At 45.7% G+C, this 16,327-nt stretch overlaps 1 protein-coding gene across 1 annotated transcript; it reads left to right on the top strand.

The window, feature by feature from the left end:
• The first annotated feature begins 5,441 nt into the window (after nt 1–5,441).
• On the top strand, nt 5,442–15,020 carry LOC135390532 (BEN domain-containing protein 5-like). Its single transcript, XM_064620230.1, has 3 exons — nt 5,442–5,459; nt 6,065–6,284; nt 14,824–15,020. The coding sequence occupies exons 1-3, from the start codon at nt 5,442–5,444 to the stop codon at nt 15,018–15,020; spliced, it is 435 nt and encodes a 144-aa protein (XP_064476300.1).
• Nucleotides 15,021–16,327: the final 1,307 nt, after the last annotated feature.

The raw sequence follows: 16,327 nt of genomic DNA, 5'->3' as shown, positions 1-16,327 counted from the left end.
TTGACAGCCGGATAGCTGATCCAAAGAGCGCATTCGTGCACTGCTCTGTGCAAAAAATTATGTAAACCAATTAATTATTCGGAAAAATCACTAAGCGTCGATGCCGCGGAAATGTTTTTTTTTTCTTGCAATATTTTTCGCTGAAGGTCCCGATGCGTAAAACAAAGGTTCCATAAGTGTGCGAAGTAAATTGTAAAAGTTAGGATGTTTATTTAATTAGTGAGCGTATGGCCGTATGCAAATGATCCGCTCGCTACTCAGTTCATAGCCGACGTCCCAAGGACCTTTACCAAAAAGAAATTTCTTCCATGGCGCCAGCTGTTCACGAATTAACCAGCCGGGGGATTTCGGTGGGACACCCGGTATGTATGTGTCCCCTTCTTCAGTGGAGTATTGGTAGTGAGCTCGTTTCGTGTATTTTTTCTCAGGTTCCTGTGCGTTCCATTGTGTCATTATGTTCAATGTGTTCCAACAAACACCTGCCTGTTTTAGTACATGCTTCCTTTCTCGCATTTAGGCATGATGCCTGTCTAAAGTTCCTACTTTTTCATTTTGTAGGTGGTCAACCTGTCAAATGTACAGCTTCAGGAGAAGGAGTATTGGAAGATATACCCCTTTTGGTGTAAAGGATGGAAAAGCGAGTTAGAGGAGAATAGAGGTGCTCTGGTTAATCTTGCAAAGGGGGCCTTTCGAATATATTTGCAAAATCCCAATTTGTTGGAGCGGTGCTTGTTCTGAGGATCTGCCCAGCACTTCTCTCGCTATACCCTGAGAAATCTAATCCTCCACACAACGGGGTACCTGTAAAAAGAGAGCCCAAAACGATACTATGTGTGTCAGGAACCCCTATGGAAATCCCTCACAGCCTGAGATGAAAATCCAGCGCTTATCCCAGCTTACTGTTCTTATGTGTCCGGCCTCGGTGGCTCAGTCGGTAGCGTCTTCGCCTTCTGATCCCGAGATCGTGGGTTAGAACACTGTTGAGGACGCCAGTAACCTGGCGGCAGGGTACAAGTTGCTTAGACACGCGATCTTCCGCGAGGCACGTTAAATACGGGGTGCCGTGTGATGAGCTTTTCATCGCACGTTAAAGGGCACCCAGGTGGGCAAAAGCAATCCACAGACCGACCACTGTGGTGTCACTCGTGATCTCAGTTGTCTGGCTACGCAAACCTCCAATTATTATTATTATTATTACTTTTATTATTACTTTTTTTCAAGATGGCGCCCAGTGCCGACATGTGTGTCATCTGCTCTCTGCCGTTTTACGGTAAACAATCTACTCTGAAGTGTACAAAGTGCAAAAAACGGGTGCATGCTAAATGCATGAACCTTACCTCCGAGGATGCCAAAATTCCGGACGTCGTAAGTAGTTTTTTATGCCCGCTCTGTGACTCTGTGCCATCGCCTTCGGTGACCACTAAGCCTAACGAGACCAACCTGCCACCGTCTCCGGCTTCCCCACCGGGATTCTCCCTGCCCCAACCGGATGGCCTTGACCTCGCTTCCCTACTCCAAGCTGCCCTTCAGGGGATTTCCTTCCTGACCGACGAGGTGGCCGCGCTCCGCCGTGATAACGCCCAACTCAAAAAGGAGTTTCACGAATCTTCTTCGGCTATGGTGATCCAGATCAACTCTCTGCGAGGTGAACTGCGTAAAGCTTATCTTCGTAGGGATGCAGCCGTCACTCCGAATTTTTGTGCAAATGTGGCGTCGTCGCAACCGGCCTCCCTCCCTTCTTCGGCCCCATCTAAGGATTTGACTCGAATGCCGGGAGTCACGTTCGCGGCACAGGCCGCTAAACTACCTGTAGGTAACACATCTTCACCAAGCCTTTCTAACGGTGAGATGTCGCCGATTGAAATGCCCAACGTACGTGCACCTCAGCCCAGAGCTTTCTTCGGCACGTCGATTTCCGAAGGCCTAAGTGCCGTGGAACCGCGCCGCGCCAACAAGGCACTATTCGTCACCAAGCTCCTTCCTGCGACAACTGTAGACGACATCACTGCATTCGTCGCAAAGAAAACTGACTCCTCGTCTATGAAGTGCACAAAGTTAAAATCACGTTATGAAACCTATGCCTCGTTCCACATCTCAACTGACGACGCTGCCTTTGACCTCCTTCACGATCCTGCGGTGTGGCCCTCTGGCTGCTTAGTCAAGCAGTTCAGGGGTCGGCTCCACAGCAGCATGATCTACAGTTCCGACCAACATGCTCCCACGGATGGCAGTCAAGAATGAGTGGGCAAGTCTCTACTACCAAAACGTGCGTGGTTTGCATACGAAGAGTTCGAGCTTTTTCTCAGCTGTATGTGAGTGCGAATACGACGCCATCTGTCGTTCTGAAACCTGGCTAAATGACTCTATCCCGAACAGCGCCTATTTTCCCGATTGCTATAGTGTGTATCGTTCAGATCGCGTTGTCCCTGGGAAAGCTACTGCACGTGGCGGTGGGTGCCTAATTGCAGTGTCCAATGCCTTGAAAGTTATACGTCGCCGCGACTTGGAGCAATACCCTGAGTCGGTATGGACAGAAATTCATCGCCTCAATGACCCCAACTTACTTGTGGGTGTCCACTACTTCCCACCATTGTTTAATCCGTCAGAACTCTCCTAGTACCTTCTGTCCCTGGAGCCATTACTTGATAGACACTGTGACATCTTGATGTTAGGTGATTTCAATCTACCTCATTTCGAAGCTCAACAACTTTCCCCTGCCGTTCCTCAACCGTCTTATGGTTTAAAATGTGTAACCTGTCTTCGTGACTTTGCCGATTTCTTGTCGCTCTCCCAAGTTAACACTGTCCCCAACCATAGGGGACAATTCCTTGATCTTTGTTTCGTCCGCTCGGCCAATTTTACGTCTGTTAGGCCTGCTTCCCCGTTGATTCCGCCAGACAAATATCACCCCCCTTTTGCAGTGTCCGTGCCTACTTCTTTCCGTAATCATCATGTAGCATCCGATATTTTTGATCTTCGTCGAGGTGATTACGTTGGTCTATATCATCATCTCGCAGCAGCTAATTTTGAACCCGTATTCAATGCCACTGATGCTAACAGTGCTGCTGTTTTATTTACAGATATTGTTCATTCAGGTATAAGTTCCTTTGTCCCCACTCGGACCATACATAATGTTCATAGATACCATACTTGGTTCTCGAAGGAGACCAGATCTTACCCAAAGAAGAAAAAATTCCACCACCGGCAATTCAAAAAGCATAACTCCACAACACACTACATACTATTTGCTCACTACCGGACACTCTTTAAGCAGGCACAATCACGTGACTATGCCAATCGCATCAAATCCATTGGAATGGATCTCAAGAGTAATCCTAAACAATTTTGGAAACAAGTGCGTCTTTCTAAAAACGAAAACAGTCTATGCGCTTTGAACAGTAACGGTGGGGTATCTTCTAACCCAACCCTGATGTCTCAGCTCTTCGCTACACATTTTTCTTCAATATATAAACGCGGTAACGCACAGCCAATTGCGAATTCGCGCTCCGTGTCGAACGCATCTTATCACCTTCCTTGTATAGCAGTGTCCCACGAGGAGGTCATCGCAGCTATTCGGAAGCTGAGACCTACTTTGACCCCAGGGGTCAACAAAATTCCTGCAGTATTCGTTAAAGCCTACGCTGACCTCTTTGCACCCGTCCTCCTTCATGTATTCAACCTGTCTCTACGTGACTCTGTGTTCCCCACCTGTTGGAAAACTTCGGTTGTCGTACCAGTCCACAAGTCCGGCGATCCTTTAAATGTGTCAAACTATCGTCCTGTCAGTCAAGTGTGCGCGTTTTCAAAGGTGTTTGAGCAGGTAATCTATGATCGCACGTTTTCTTTTCTCAAGTCGCAGATATGTGAGCAACAACATGGTTTCATGCCAGGCAGATCCACTGTCACCAATCTTGTATCGTTTATGTCCGTTGTGGCTCCTTGTGTCTCAGCACGAGGACAAGTAGATTCAATTTATTTCGACATTTCAAAAGCATTTGACATGATGGACCATACTATTTTACTTCACAAACTTCATATGACTGGTCTCGGAAACGGCCTCATTGCTTTCTTCCTTTCGTTTCTGAGTAGCAGATGCTGTATCGTAAAGGTGCACAGTGCCTTTTCTTCTCCTTACTTTCCTCATTCAGGTGTTTCTCAAGGCTCAATTTTGGGGCCGCTCCTTTTCAATGTCTTTATTAATGACTTAGCTGGGCATATTCGTCATTCTCATGCTCTTCAGTACGCCGATGACGTGAAGATATTTAAAGTTATCCACGACCCAAATGACGTTCATAAGCTACAAACTGACGTTTCCTCTGTGGTTGAATGGTGCTCTAAAAATGGGATAACTATTAATCCATTGAAGACGAAACATGTGACTTACTCAAGAAAAACTAACATTATACGCAATACATACATGTGTTCCGATGCCATCAAGCGTGTCGATGTACTGAAGGATTTGGGGGTCAATTTCGACTCCAAGCTGCGTTTTCATCATCTCTTACGTACGCTCTTCCGCTCTCAAAATTTTTGGCTTGCTCACATATACATGCAAAATCTTTTCCGCACACTCTGTATTTCTTCACCTGCATCGTTCCTTAATTTTACCGCGACTGGAATACGCGTCTCCAGTGTGGAACTCCCTTTCCTGCACTGACTCGTCACGGATTGAATCTGTCCAGAAGAAATTTCTACACATTGTACATAGCGCATTTTTGAGAAAAAGCCCTCACTTTAGAATGTATGTCTATAGTGAGATAATGTCATTTCTTAACCTCCAACCACTCTCAACGCGACGCCGTTTTCATGATATTATGCTCTGTTATAAGATCTTACACAGTTTTCTCGATACACCATCTTTGTTACATCAGCTTCATATCGCCGTACCTGTCAATGTAACCCGACACACGAATATATTGTACTTATCCCACCATATGCCTGCAAATCCGATCGTACGTATTCAACAAATGACAAACGTAATTCACCTCTCTGTTGATATCTTTACCTCCTATTCAAACGTTTTTAAAACTCTCCTCTTGCGTTCACTCACTAACACATGAAGTTGTACAGTTTTTTTCCCCTTTTAGTACTATGTACAGTATATCCCCATGTCTGTATTGTATGTATCACTGTGAATATCTTCCCACTACGCTCCTCTTCCTGAATATGTTATGTTATGTTTCGCCTAATCTGTATATGTATGTATATACATATGTGTGTATATATTTGTAAATACTGCATTGTGTGCGCGCGCCAACACCAATGCTTCGGCTGTTCTTGGGCACATTACTAAAGGTATTATTATTATTATTATTATTATTATTATGAATGTGCTTATGTGCACACAAATTATGCTACAGTTTATTCCACACTATACAGAGTACTGCCAGATAGAGACGTCCCCTGCCACTTCATTCTGACCGTGAACGCAGACCTGCACGATGTACGGTGCCTACAAGGTATGCCTTGACAGTGAAGAGGTATCAGAAACGCATGCCATGGCCCTTCACTACCGGAAACGAAAGTGAGCGTTCAGTATTGAATTTGGATAGTGGCTATTCCTGTTGTGCGATGACATTTCAGTTACTTTTAATTTTATTTTTGTATTTTGATGACTCCATTCCCTCTAATACTCTAAGTATTACGCGAGAGCATGGAAATAAAGTGCAATATTGCGTCTCGAGGATGCACCCCTTGCTTACGTCGTCCCAGTTCTCATAAGTCCATTACATCAACACATGACTATATACTCCACCATAGCACGAGTATAACAGCCTACAATTACTTGTGTAGTGTGTTCGCGTGACACCGAAGCAGCACTTGGGCAGATTAGCAGCAACTAAAATGTAAGCTGTAACGAATACTCCTCCCTGCTGTTTTCATAGGAAATCTGTGCTTATTTAAGGGGATGTTTGCTATGACTGTTTCTCCACTACATAACATTTTTAGAACAAAAACAATGTGTTGTTCATGCCTTTGATGTCACAGTAAACATCTTTCGCAAATTTGTTTCTTTACATGCTACTTTCTTTTTGCCTTGCTAAGCACTTTCTAATTGCTCCAGGTACACTGTGGAGGTGGCGTGCCAATTGATGAGGAGAAGTTCCAGTACATCTTCAAAGCCAAGTCTGATTCTCTCTGCTGTAGACAATTGCTTCGCGCTATCTTGGAGCCAAGCGAGCTGGATGGCAGGAGTGCGACAGGCCAGCCATCGAGGCGGTTTATGAAGACTGGTATGGCGGCAAAGCCATCCCTGACTCCACGGAAGCTGGAGGCGGCTGAAAGTAAGTAAATACCGAAGTTTTTCCAACTTCCATTCTGATGTTCCTGACATGTGGCAGACAACACCCCTTCCCCACATGACCGTGAAAGTGATTAGCTTGCGGAGTGACAAGACAGTGAGGCTGATCCCAATAATCTAGGGAAGTCTATATTTGCTTGGCGTTCCTACCCTTTGTCACTCCCCCCTCACATAACAAAGTTTGACAGTATTCGCATGATTGTCCCTTAGTGGGCCGTGGGACATCCTAGAAGGGTGGCGAAAAATTAACATGTCCCTCTACTGACGTCTGTTCCCATTTCATACCAGCCAACTCTCCTGGATTATCTCGGAGACTCCCGAATTTCGTTCAGCCTCCCGATTGTACGGACACGCCCTTCAATCCACCGGAAATCGGGGGCTTTTCTTCTATCATTTACCTTTAAAAGCTTCGCTTAAACACGTTCCTGGAGAATTACACAGCCCGTAACACATGTTTCACGGCACGACCATTAGTACTTTTTTTTGTGTTAGCGCCGCGAAGCAACTGTGGCTATGAGCGGCGTACAGATGTGTACAGACGGAGAGAGGATAGCAGGAATGAGTGGGGGACAGGGGGGTTAGTATGCGTCCTGGGCCGACTTCAGGGGGAACTGTGCCGGCATTCGTCTGGAAAGTCTTCGGAAAACCCATGGAAAACCTCAGACAGCACAGCCGGTGGTAGGATTCGAACCCACCACCTCCCAGTCTTCAGCACGACCTTGGTTACCACCAACGAGCGGACGCCTTAGCCCACTCGGCCATGCCGCTGGTCGACCATTAGTAGCTGGAGGATCAGATCACGTGTTTCATTATGTCAATGTTTCTCGAGAAGACTTGCTGTCGTCCTCTCGTCAGTCCAGTTGCGAACGATAGGGCGTCGCAGCCCTATCCGATAGTGGCTACTTATGACATAGAGGAAATGCAATACAGTGGCAATGCTACGTCGGGGGCGCAAAATTAATGCATGTTCCCTAACACCCCCACCCCTGTCGCACGATGGGCAGTCTCCCGAATTTTGAGTTTGTCACGTTGGCAGGTATTCCACTCCACCTATTCCCATTTCACCAACTGCGTTTGATCAGATTACCTTCCAGCCCCTCGCCGTGCTCCTTCTGCATGGACTCCCAGTTCGCCTTATGTATGGGCCAGACAGTTCCATTTTGCCTATTGAGGCATGTGACATGAAGAAACTAGGCGCTTCTCGTTTTCCGATGTAGAATTCCGATCATTGAAAATTGCATTTCAATCCTATTTTATGTTGCACTCCTCTCGCACGTGCACCTATACAAGCACCTATACAAGCCACCTATACAAGCACAGAAAGCCAGATTTCCCGTGTTTAACATTGTACGTATATTATATTTGCGGAGCTCTTTGTATATCCATGGGCATACACCAGGACCGAATTCATTTTTAAAGGATGCGGAACACAGTTCAACGACAGTGGTCAGTTAAGGTGCAGTATCTACGCATGAGGTCAGCCTTCGCTCGCAACACTTCAGTTTGTTTCTATCCTCACTGCGTTGTCAAAACCAAGATTTCTTGCTCGCTGATAGCAACGCCCACTTCTTAGAAGCCCCATTTCATCTAATGGCAGGCACCCATTTCGCCCTGTTGACCCCGAAAAATCGCATTAGGTGAAATCGGAGTTAAACCTCCTTAAACGTCTTCAGAACAGCACTGGGTCATTCTATGCCGGATGTCCCAGATATTGTGTACAACCATCTCTGATTGCTCTCAAATAAATTGTTGATTGTTCACATGCATATTGTGATGGGACATGTGATCTACCTGGTTAAAAACGTGTAATAAAATAGCTTTTTCATAAATTCCTCCCAAATCTCTTCTGAGTGAAGGGAGAACAAAACACTTTCCTGCCAAAACCTGTGGAACGTTGATCAACACTTTGTGTTGAGGGTTTATACCCTGAACAGAGCAAACTAAAAATTCAAGAACCTTGTTGTCTAGGGGTGAAAGAATATTATAGAAACATTCTGAGACGTGCAGACTTGGAAAAGTACACAGAAAAAAATCGATGAAAAGGCTCCTGCTAGGTTTTTGTTTTTTCACCAGGTAGGTCGCATGTCCAATGGCAGCCATGGAGCGAAAAAAATAAGCCAGAAAAGCATTGGCAGCATGGCAACAATCAACCACAATTTATTTGTGAGAATCGGGGATGGTCGAGCGCAATGTCGGGGACGTTTGGCATGGAATGACCCCACTTGCAACGGAATAAGATGGGATATTTGGTTCACCAGTTCGTAGCAATGAATGCAGCAGCTAACAGACACGTGGCAAGTGAATTGCGATGCATCAAATGAATTTTACTTTTTCCAAAACAAATTTTTAAACATGAGTAGCTCCGTTATAAACCATGAGTAAAGCAGCCAGACAGCTGCACCACTGATAGTAACAACCAAAATTACTCTAATCATGTTAGTAATACTTGTGGAAGGGATGTATACACTGGCCACCAGCCCGTGCTAAGACTGCTGAGCACAACTGCTGACGGACGCTGGATAGGAAGATCCTCAGTATGATGGTGGCCGATACGTAGCATCCGGGATCGAGAGTCAAACTGAATCTGAACCAAAAGTTAGTTAAAAGTTGTCGTTTTCACCAACCTTTGGCTGGACTGGATTTCTAAAGTGGATGACCCTGATAGCACACAAGGTAACGGGCTAATATCCTGTTGAAATCGTGTGTGTGTGTTATACAGCGAAAAATTACGGATACCAAAATTTACCAGAATCACTCCTACTGCCTGAATGTATTTTTTAGTCTGAGTTTTTTTCTTTTCTTAGTCTTTTCTTAGTATTTTTTTTCATAGTCTATGAGGTGTCATCCCTTTTGCACAACCTGTATTTGTCATTTCATGTAAGCGATTTGATCAGACTGCAGCATGTGAAAGTCGCTGCAAAGAGTTGGCCTTTGGTATCGGTGACCACATCTAAATCACTGTTTCCGAAGTATCTTAACGTGTTATTAACGTGTTACCTTAACAGTGGTATTAACCGCTTCGTTCCAGTAACAAGACCCCGGTCGAACAGATACCCTGTCTGGTTTTCGCGCGAGCTGAAATCGCTTATGAGACGGAAACTTCATTACCACACGAAGTACAAGTCTACTGGACGGCATGACTGGTATGAAAAATTTAAAGAGACACGTAAACATATTAAACGCATCTCTGAGCGTGACAGCCGTAATTATGAAAGTTTCGTTCAGTCGTCATTACTGTCAAACCCAAAATCGTTTTGGAAGTAGCAAAAAAACGCTGCAAAGTATTACAAAACTAGTTGTCTGTGCGTCATAAAAACCGGAATCATCATCATCAAGTATTACAAAACTGACAGAGGAAGACGAAACAGTAACGTGCGCCACTAACAACTTTAATGCAAAGAAGAAAGAACACACACTAGCGCCGGGGAAACCACAGCTCACCCTAGAGGGCACGCCCACACCCACTATCTCTTAGCGAGACAAAAACGCGTGCAACATATCTAGCTCCCTCCCGCTCAGTGCAACGGAAAGCTGACTCGCACACCGCTCGCTACCAAGTCGCCAGATATGATAAGCTCCTATCACTTCCCTCTTTATCCTATCTCTCGCCCAATAAAAAAAGTTTCGTTTTCGAACTATCGTTTTGGAAGTACCTAAGAGATCGGGTCTCCCCTCCATCAAATTCTATCACGCTCAAGCAGGGCCGGTGCCTTCTCACGGAATCCTCTATTGTAGCTGAAAAGTTCGCCGAATTTTTCTGTTTAGTTTCCACACCAGTCACAACAACGAACAGATGCTTTACATCGTTTGTTTCTGCTCCTAATGTCATCCTTGCTCGCTTTCAAATAGACGAATCTGACGTTAAACGTGCCACCTTGGAGCTGAAATCGAACACTTCAGCTGGCTTTGACCGCATCCCCAATTTTATTGTAAAAGGGTGCGAGGCAGTGCTTACCCCTATACTTACGGCTCTGTTTAACAAGTCGTTAAACACATCGACTTTCCCTTCATGCTCGAAAAAAGCCATTGTTGTTCCCATCCATAAAGGTGGAGCGCCAGCTGAGGTGTGCAATTACAGGCCCATCTCCTTGTTATCTTGTTTCTCTAACACATTTGAGATAGTGGTGTTCCGACATCTGTCTTTTTACTTTCATTCGTTTCTGTCTGATTCACACCACGGTTTCACTACTGGCAGGTCTGTGGAAACTAATCTTGTGACATATATTAACTATCTTAGCTCGCACATTGAAAACCATAATCAGGTTGATTCTGTGTATTTTGATCTGTCTAAGGCCTTTGACACTGTTAACCGTGAATTGTTGTCACGAGTTGTCACTACAGTCAAACCTCGCTTTACGAACACCCTTCGTTTCTCAGAAAATCGTTCGTAAATCGAGGTATTCGTAAATCGAGGTCCGAGGAGTGCAGTGCACAAATACCTCACAAAAACACGGGAAATTGATTTGAATACGTTTTATTTTTGAAAATACTGCGTAATTGTGCTTTGCACCATACGTTTAGCAGGGTCTATCCTGTTTAGAAGAGATGGCAGGAAGTCTGACACTTGACTCATCCACCCGGTCCTCAAAGTACCGTATCGCGCGCGGATGAGACTGTTTCCAACGGCAAACATCACGCTTGTCACCGGCTGTTAGGACTGAACGCCTTCTCTTGGAACGGCAAGATGTTTCCATCTCGGAGACCTGGTCCAAACTCACAACCGTTCGGCTGTAAACGCCCGAATTATTCTTTCAGGAAATGCGGAATCATGTTTGTGAAACGTAGTGACGTTGGGACATTGTATGTTTGACTTTGGCAGCATCTACTGAGGAACTTTCATTATCCTCCGGTCCATTGGCCTGTCCTCTGAACGTTCATAACGCCCGTTTTTATATCGAGGTCAGAATGGCTTGGCTACTTTAGGTCCGTTCCCTAATAATCCGTTCATAGTTCGGATGTCGAGGGTTCGTAAAACGAGGTCAAAATACACGGAAAAAGTTTGGTTCACTGTGGAGCCGTTCGTAAGTTGAGGGAATTCGTATATCGAGGGTTCATAAAACGAGGTCCGACTGTATATGTCTGACTTGCACTCTGCAAATGGTTTTCTTCCGATCTCTGCGGCCGGTACAACATTGTTCGATACAAAGATGCATATTCTCATCCGTACTACATGACATCTGGTGTGCCTCAGTGATCTACCCAGGAGCCATCACTGTTTAACATGTTTGCTAGCGACTTGCCAACCTGTGTACGTAACTGCCACGTCCTGCAATATGCTGATGACATTAGGTTATTTCGAGTCATTGATAAGATTCACGACTGTACCGCTCTGCAAGATGACATTTCACGGATCCATTGTTGGTGCTCAAACAATTTGCTTAACCTGAACATTTCTAAGACAGCCGTCATCTCTTTCACTGGGAAGCAGCATCCATGTCATTATACTTACTTCCTCGACTCTGTTTATATTAGACGTGAATCGTCCATTAGAGACTTGGGCCTTCATCTTGATAGCTCGTTAACTTTTCACATGCATGTAACTAAGCTGTGCACCTCTGCGATGCGTAAACCTGGCATCATCTCGCGGACCACTAAAAACTTTTGAGACCCATCTTGTTTCTTTCGCTTATTCTTCTCCACTGTGCTCCTTCTTCTTGGATTTGCATCAGTGGCCTGGAACTGCCTAAATATCACTCAGACCGCTGAAATAAAAAAACGTTCAGCGACGCTTCATCTCTCTTTTTCATCTTCGTCACCTTGGTTGCAGCACAACAACAACTTAATTTTGACTTTGGAAAGTGGGGAGGTTCATCGCCAGAGGCGATCCTCTACCCCATTGCTGGTGGGGATGTGGGGAATAAAATAACGAGCCCCTTCACAATAAAGATCGAAGTCCGATGGTGTCCAGAAATGTCAAAAGAGCTTTGAGCGCAGAGCTTTGCTGGGCTGGATTGGCCCAGGGACAAAGCATTTTCGATAGAGAGAAGGGGCGAGAGTCCAGGACTCGGAGAGTGCGATTCGGGAAGGTTGGTAGTGGGGGCAATGAAGAAGAATATGCTCCAGATCCTCAAGAGCACCACAGTGGCAGCAGGTGGGAGAGTCAACTTGTCTCAAGCGGTAACGCCACTGAGCTGTAAAAGCCACATCGAGGCGCATTCGGTGGATTAATGCAGCATCTTGACGAGAGGTGTTTCGTGGCATGCGGAAAGCAAGCGTTGGATCAACTCCGCTCAACATAGAGAGGGGGAGAGAATGTCGGTTGTCCATTGGCGGGAAGCCATGGGTGTCACGAGGCGTCGCAGAATGGAACGGTGGTCTCCTCTTAGCAGAACAATGCTGGTTCGTTTCCGATACGAGAGTGCTGCTTCTGCGGCGCTGTAGGCCTGCTCGTTCCCCACGACACCACAATGGGCTGGAACCCACTGGAGAACTAGCCTGTGGCCTGCTGCATAGATAGTGTGGTAAGCCATTAACACATCTGTGACTAGGGGTGCGGATGGGCCTCGTATGCCGGAATTTTCAATTGCTTGAAGTGCAGATTTTAAGTCTGTGAAGACTGCCCATTCGCGCGGTGTAAAATCAGCGATGTGTTGTATAAAGAAAAGGATGGCATAGAGTTCCGCAGCTGTGGAGGAGGTTGGATGTGACAGGCGTCTTCCGTGCACTACACCTTCGATGGTATGACAAATGCTGAGGCGGACTTGTTGTTTCGGGATGCGCCATCGGTATATGCTGCCGTAAACGTAGAAAACTTCTCGTCAACCAGAGCATAAAAATGGGCTCGGAGGACGTGAGGGGGGACCTGATCTCCTCTTTCCAGAAGGTTTGGGAGGCGTACAAAAGTCGGCGGTACCGGCAGAGACCAGGGGGCTTCCAGTGGTATACTGTCGTTAGCTATGAAGCCAGTGAGAGTCTGGCGTGTTCTCTGCGCCACTCGATAGCAGTCGCTTTCAGGGCGGTATCGAATTTTCCTGAGGAGCGAGTGACGGGAAATGTGAGCACGCAAACGGAGGAAGTGTCGAACTGTTTCACATTCACGGATAACCTCAATCGGGAGTTCACCATCTTGAGCCAGTACTTGCAGTGTTTCAGCCATTCTTGGAACTCCGAGGCATCGATGAAGGCTTCGAGCAAACGGGGACCGAAGGGTATTTAATGATGCAGCACACGCTACAACTACTAACATGTTCTGAACACACTTGCTATCCCCACTTTGTCTCATCGCAGAACGGTTCGTGACTGTCATATCCTATATAAGATCATACATTCTGTCATTGACTGCCCCGAATCACTATCGAGCATCAACTTCCGAGTGCCCTCACGTTCTCTGAGGTCTCATCTTGTTTTTTACCCTCACTCTTCTGAAAAGCTTCATCCAATCAACCGTTTACAACTAACCTTGAACTCCGCGTCACAACATTTTGACATTGACATTTTCGCTCCTTCTCATGAGTTTCTTACAAGTATTAGTGACATTGTTTCTGTTTAACTTCGTGTTTCTCTGTCAACCTTGTTGCCTCTTTGTATATTTGAATGTCTGTGTTTTTCGTATATAACCTTTCTGGTGCACCAATAAAAAGACCCTAGTGGTTGTTTTTGGGCACCTGAACAAAAATAAAGTTATTATTATTATTAGCAATGAGGTGTATATGACTGCGCGTGATGATGTAGCATATCTGCTCCAAAACAGATGTTTTCTTGTTCCTGAAGGTGCTCCAAAATGGCTTGGGCAAATCACGCATCACTGCAGAGCGCACATACTCTGGCGCCTGTATGTCTGATGTATGTGGACCACATCAGACTGTTCTACGTTTGGCAGTATAATACCACGCCAGTCTGGTGCACACAACAGGCATACTAGAAGGCACCAGAACCATTCTTGTGTCATAGTAAGCCACTCTGATATGCACAATCAAAACGGCATGCTAGTCTAGTGTGCGCAACAGGATAACCCAGTGATAGAAGTGCTGCACTATTTGCTCCAATCACAGGGTGCTGCGCCATACTGTGCTGTATAGCCTGTTTTGCTGCATTTGCACCAAAGTTGCGCAAACGACTGGAGGAGATGACCACTTCGCAGGCCACGCAGATCACGAGTGTCACGAGAAAATGGAATTTGAAGTGAACGGTGGCGAGACAGTGGTTTTGTAAATGTAGATCGGCACGTTTATAAGGGTATCATTTAAATCTATAATTGAAGGTCACTGTAACTTGCTACATTTGAGGGTCGCTGGGCCCTTAGACAAGGACAACGAAGCACATTGCGTATGTGGATACGCAGTTCATGTCCATATGCACCGGCTCCTTGGAAGCAGTTTAGGCTTGTGGCCCCCTGATCTCGCACATTTGAGTTGAGCTGAAAGTTGCCCAAGACACAATGAAACTGAAATTTACTTGGAAAGTGCAAAAATATTTCATCTTCTAAACTAGGAGACATTTTTGACAGACTGCAAAATAATACTGCAATAATAATCTGCAATTCTCACTGAGTGGTCCTCATACTGTACCTTGTGTCATTTCAGTAGCCTTCCGCAAGTACATCACCGACAGACTTGGGGATCTGACAAAAACAACAGAAATAACGGCACGTGGAACGCAGTTCCGGAAGCATGTTGGGAACATGCTAAATGATGTTAACAAAAAGAAACTAGAACTTCAGGTGGAGAATGTGCTTAATAACACTGACAAGGCCCGTGATGTTTACTACAGCATTTATTGACTTTGCAACAAACACACATTGGCAGATGTTTCACTTCCATTATTCTCTGTGAGCTCAGTGGACGTCGCCTCAATAATCTTCCTACAGAGTGAGGGTATATATATATTCCCCTTAACCACTGCTTTCCTGGAGTTTGGGGGGAGCACTCTGGTCAGTCATTCCCGGTGCATCATCTGAAAGCGACACAATGCATCTGTTATGCTGTCGGAGGCAGTCACTACGAAGTTTGTCCTGTCTTCGGGGAAGCCGTTGTTTCCCTGAAACTTTCCCGAATACGAGACAAACTTCACAGCGACCACATCGGAAGGCGTAAAAGCTGCATTGTGTCCCTTTCAGATGATGCACCGCGGATGACTGGCCTGAGTGCTCCCCCATTTTCAGGGAAGCAGTGGTTAAAGGGAATACAAAATTCCTGGCTCTGTGGAGACATTACCGAGGTGACGCTCACTGAGCTTGCCGAGCCAAGTGAGTCATGTAAGGGAAAAAAAGGGCAGTCCTTCGCCCGCTGAAGCCCCCTTTGTTGCGAAACACCTGTCGGTCCAGTCTTCCTGGTAATCTGCCAGTAAGGTGTTGCTTGTGAACATGTCCCTTGTCGGTCCATGTTTCTCGTTCTTCAGCATGTACAGGTCCCGACACAAGCGCAAGGAACACACCGGCGGTCTATTTTCTCACGAGTATGACACCCTAGTGGAAGTGGGCTTGTTCACCCGTTCCGAGAGGTGGAGCAACACCAATTCAAACCACCCATGATCACATTCAACATTCAAGTGAAACCGAAACTGTCATCGATGGTGTTTCTCTTCCAGCGCACTTGCTCACCCCTCTGAACGAGTGAACCTGACCGTTTCTGGCTTCGGTGTCATACACAGGAGAAAATACATATCGATCGCATGGTCTGTGCACTTTTGTCGGATCTGCACATTCCAAAGATTGATTATATAGGTCATTCTTGTTTATCACTCGACCCCGCTTCATGTACACAAATTGTGGCACAGGTAATTGCCATGATGTATGAAAGCCATGATCACAGGAGACATGCAAAATTTTTTTTTCAAAACGAAACTCAAGTCATATCACACCTCTTGTGAGACTCTAGTCGCAGCAAAATGATGTGCTGTGAACGCACGCACATCAGGTTTCAGGTTTTTTTTCAGGTTTCAGGTTTTATTTACTCTTTCTGAGTTTCAATGAATTACAAATGGGACTGTGAGGGCGTGCCCTGTGTCTGTGTCATCAATCAAGGTCTGCTTCATATTAATCGAATGTATAGGGTTCTGACTCGATATCAGACTCGACATAGCTACACG

The sequence above is a fragment of the Ornithodoros turicata genome, chromosome 1 (genome assembly GCF_037126465.1).
Source record: "Ornithodoros turicata isolate Travis chromosome 1, ASM3712646v1, whole genome shotgun sequence".
Lineage (NCBI taxonomy): Eukaryota > Metazoa > Arthropoda > Arachnida > Ixodida > Argasidae > Ornithodoros > Ornithodoros turicata.
This window is presented reverse-complemented; position numbering and strand designations above follow the sequence as displayed.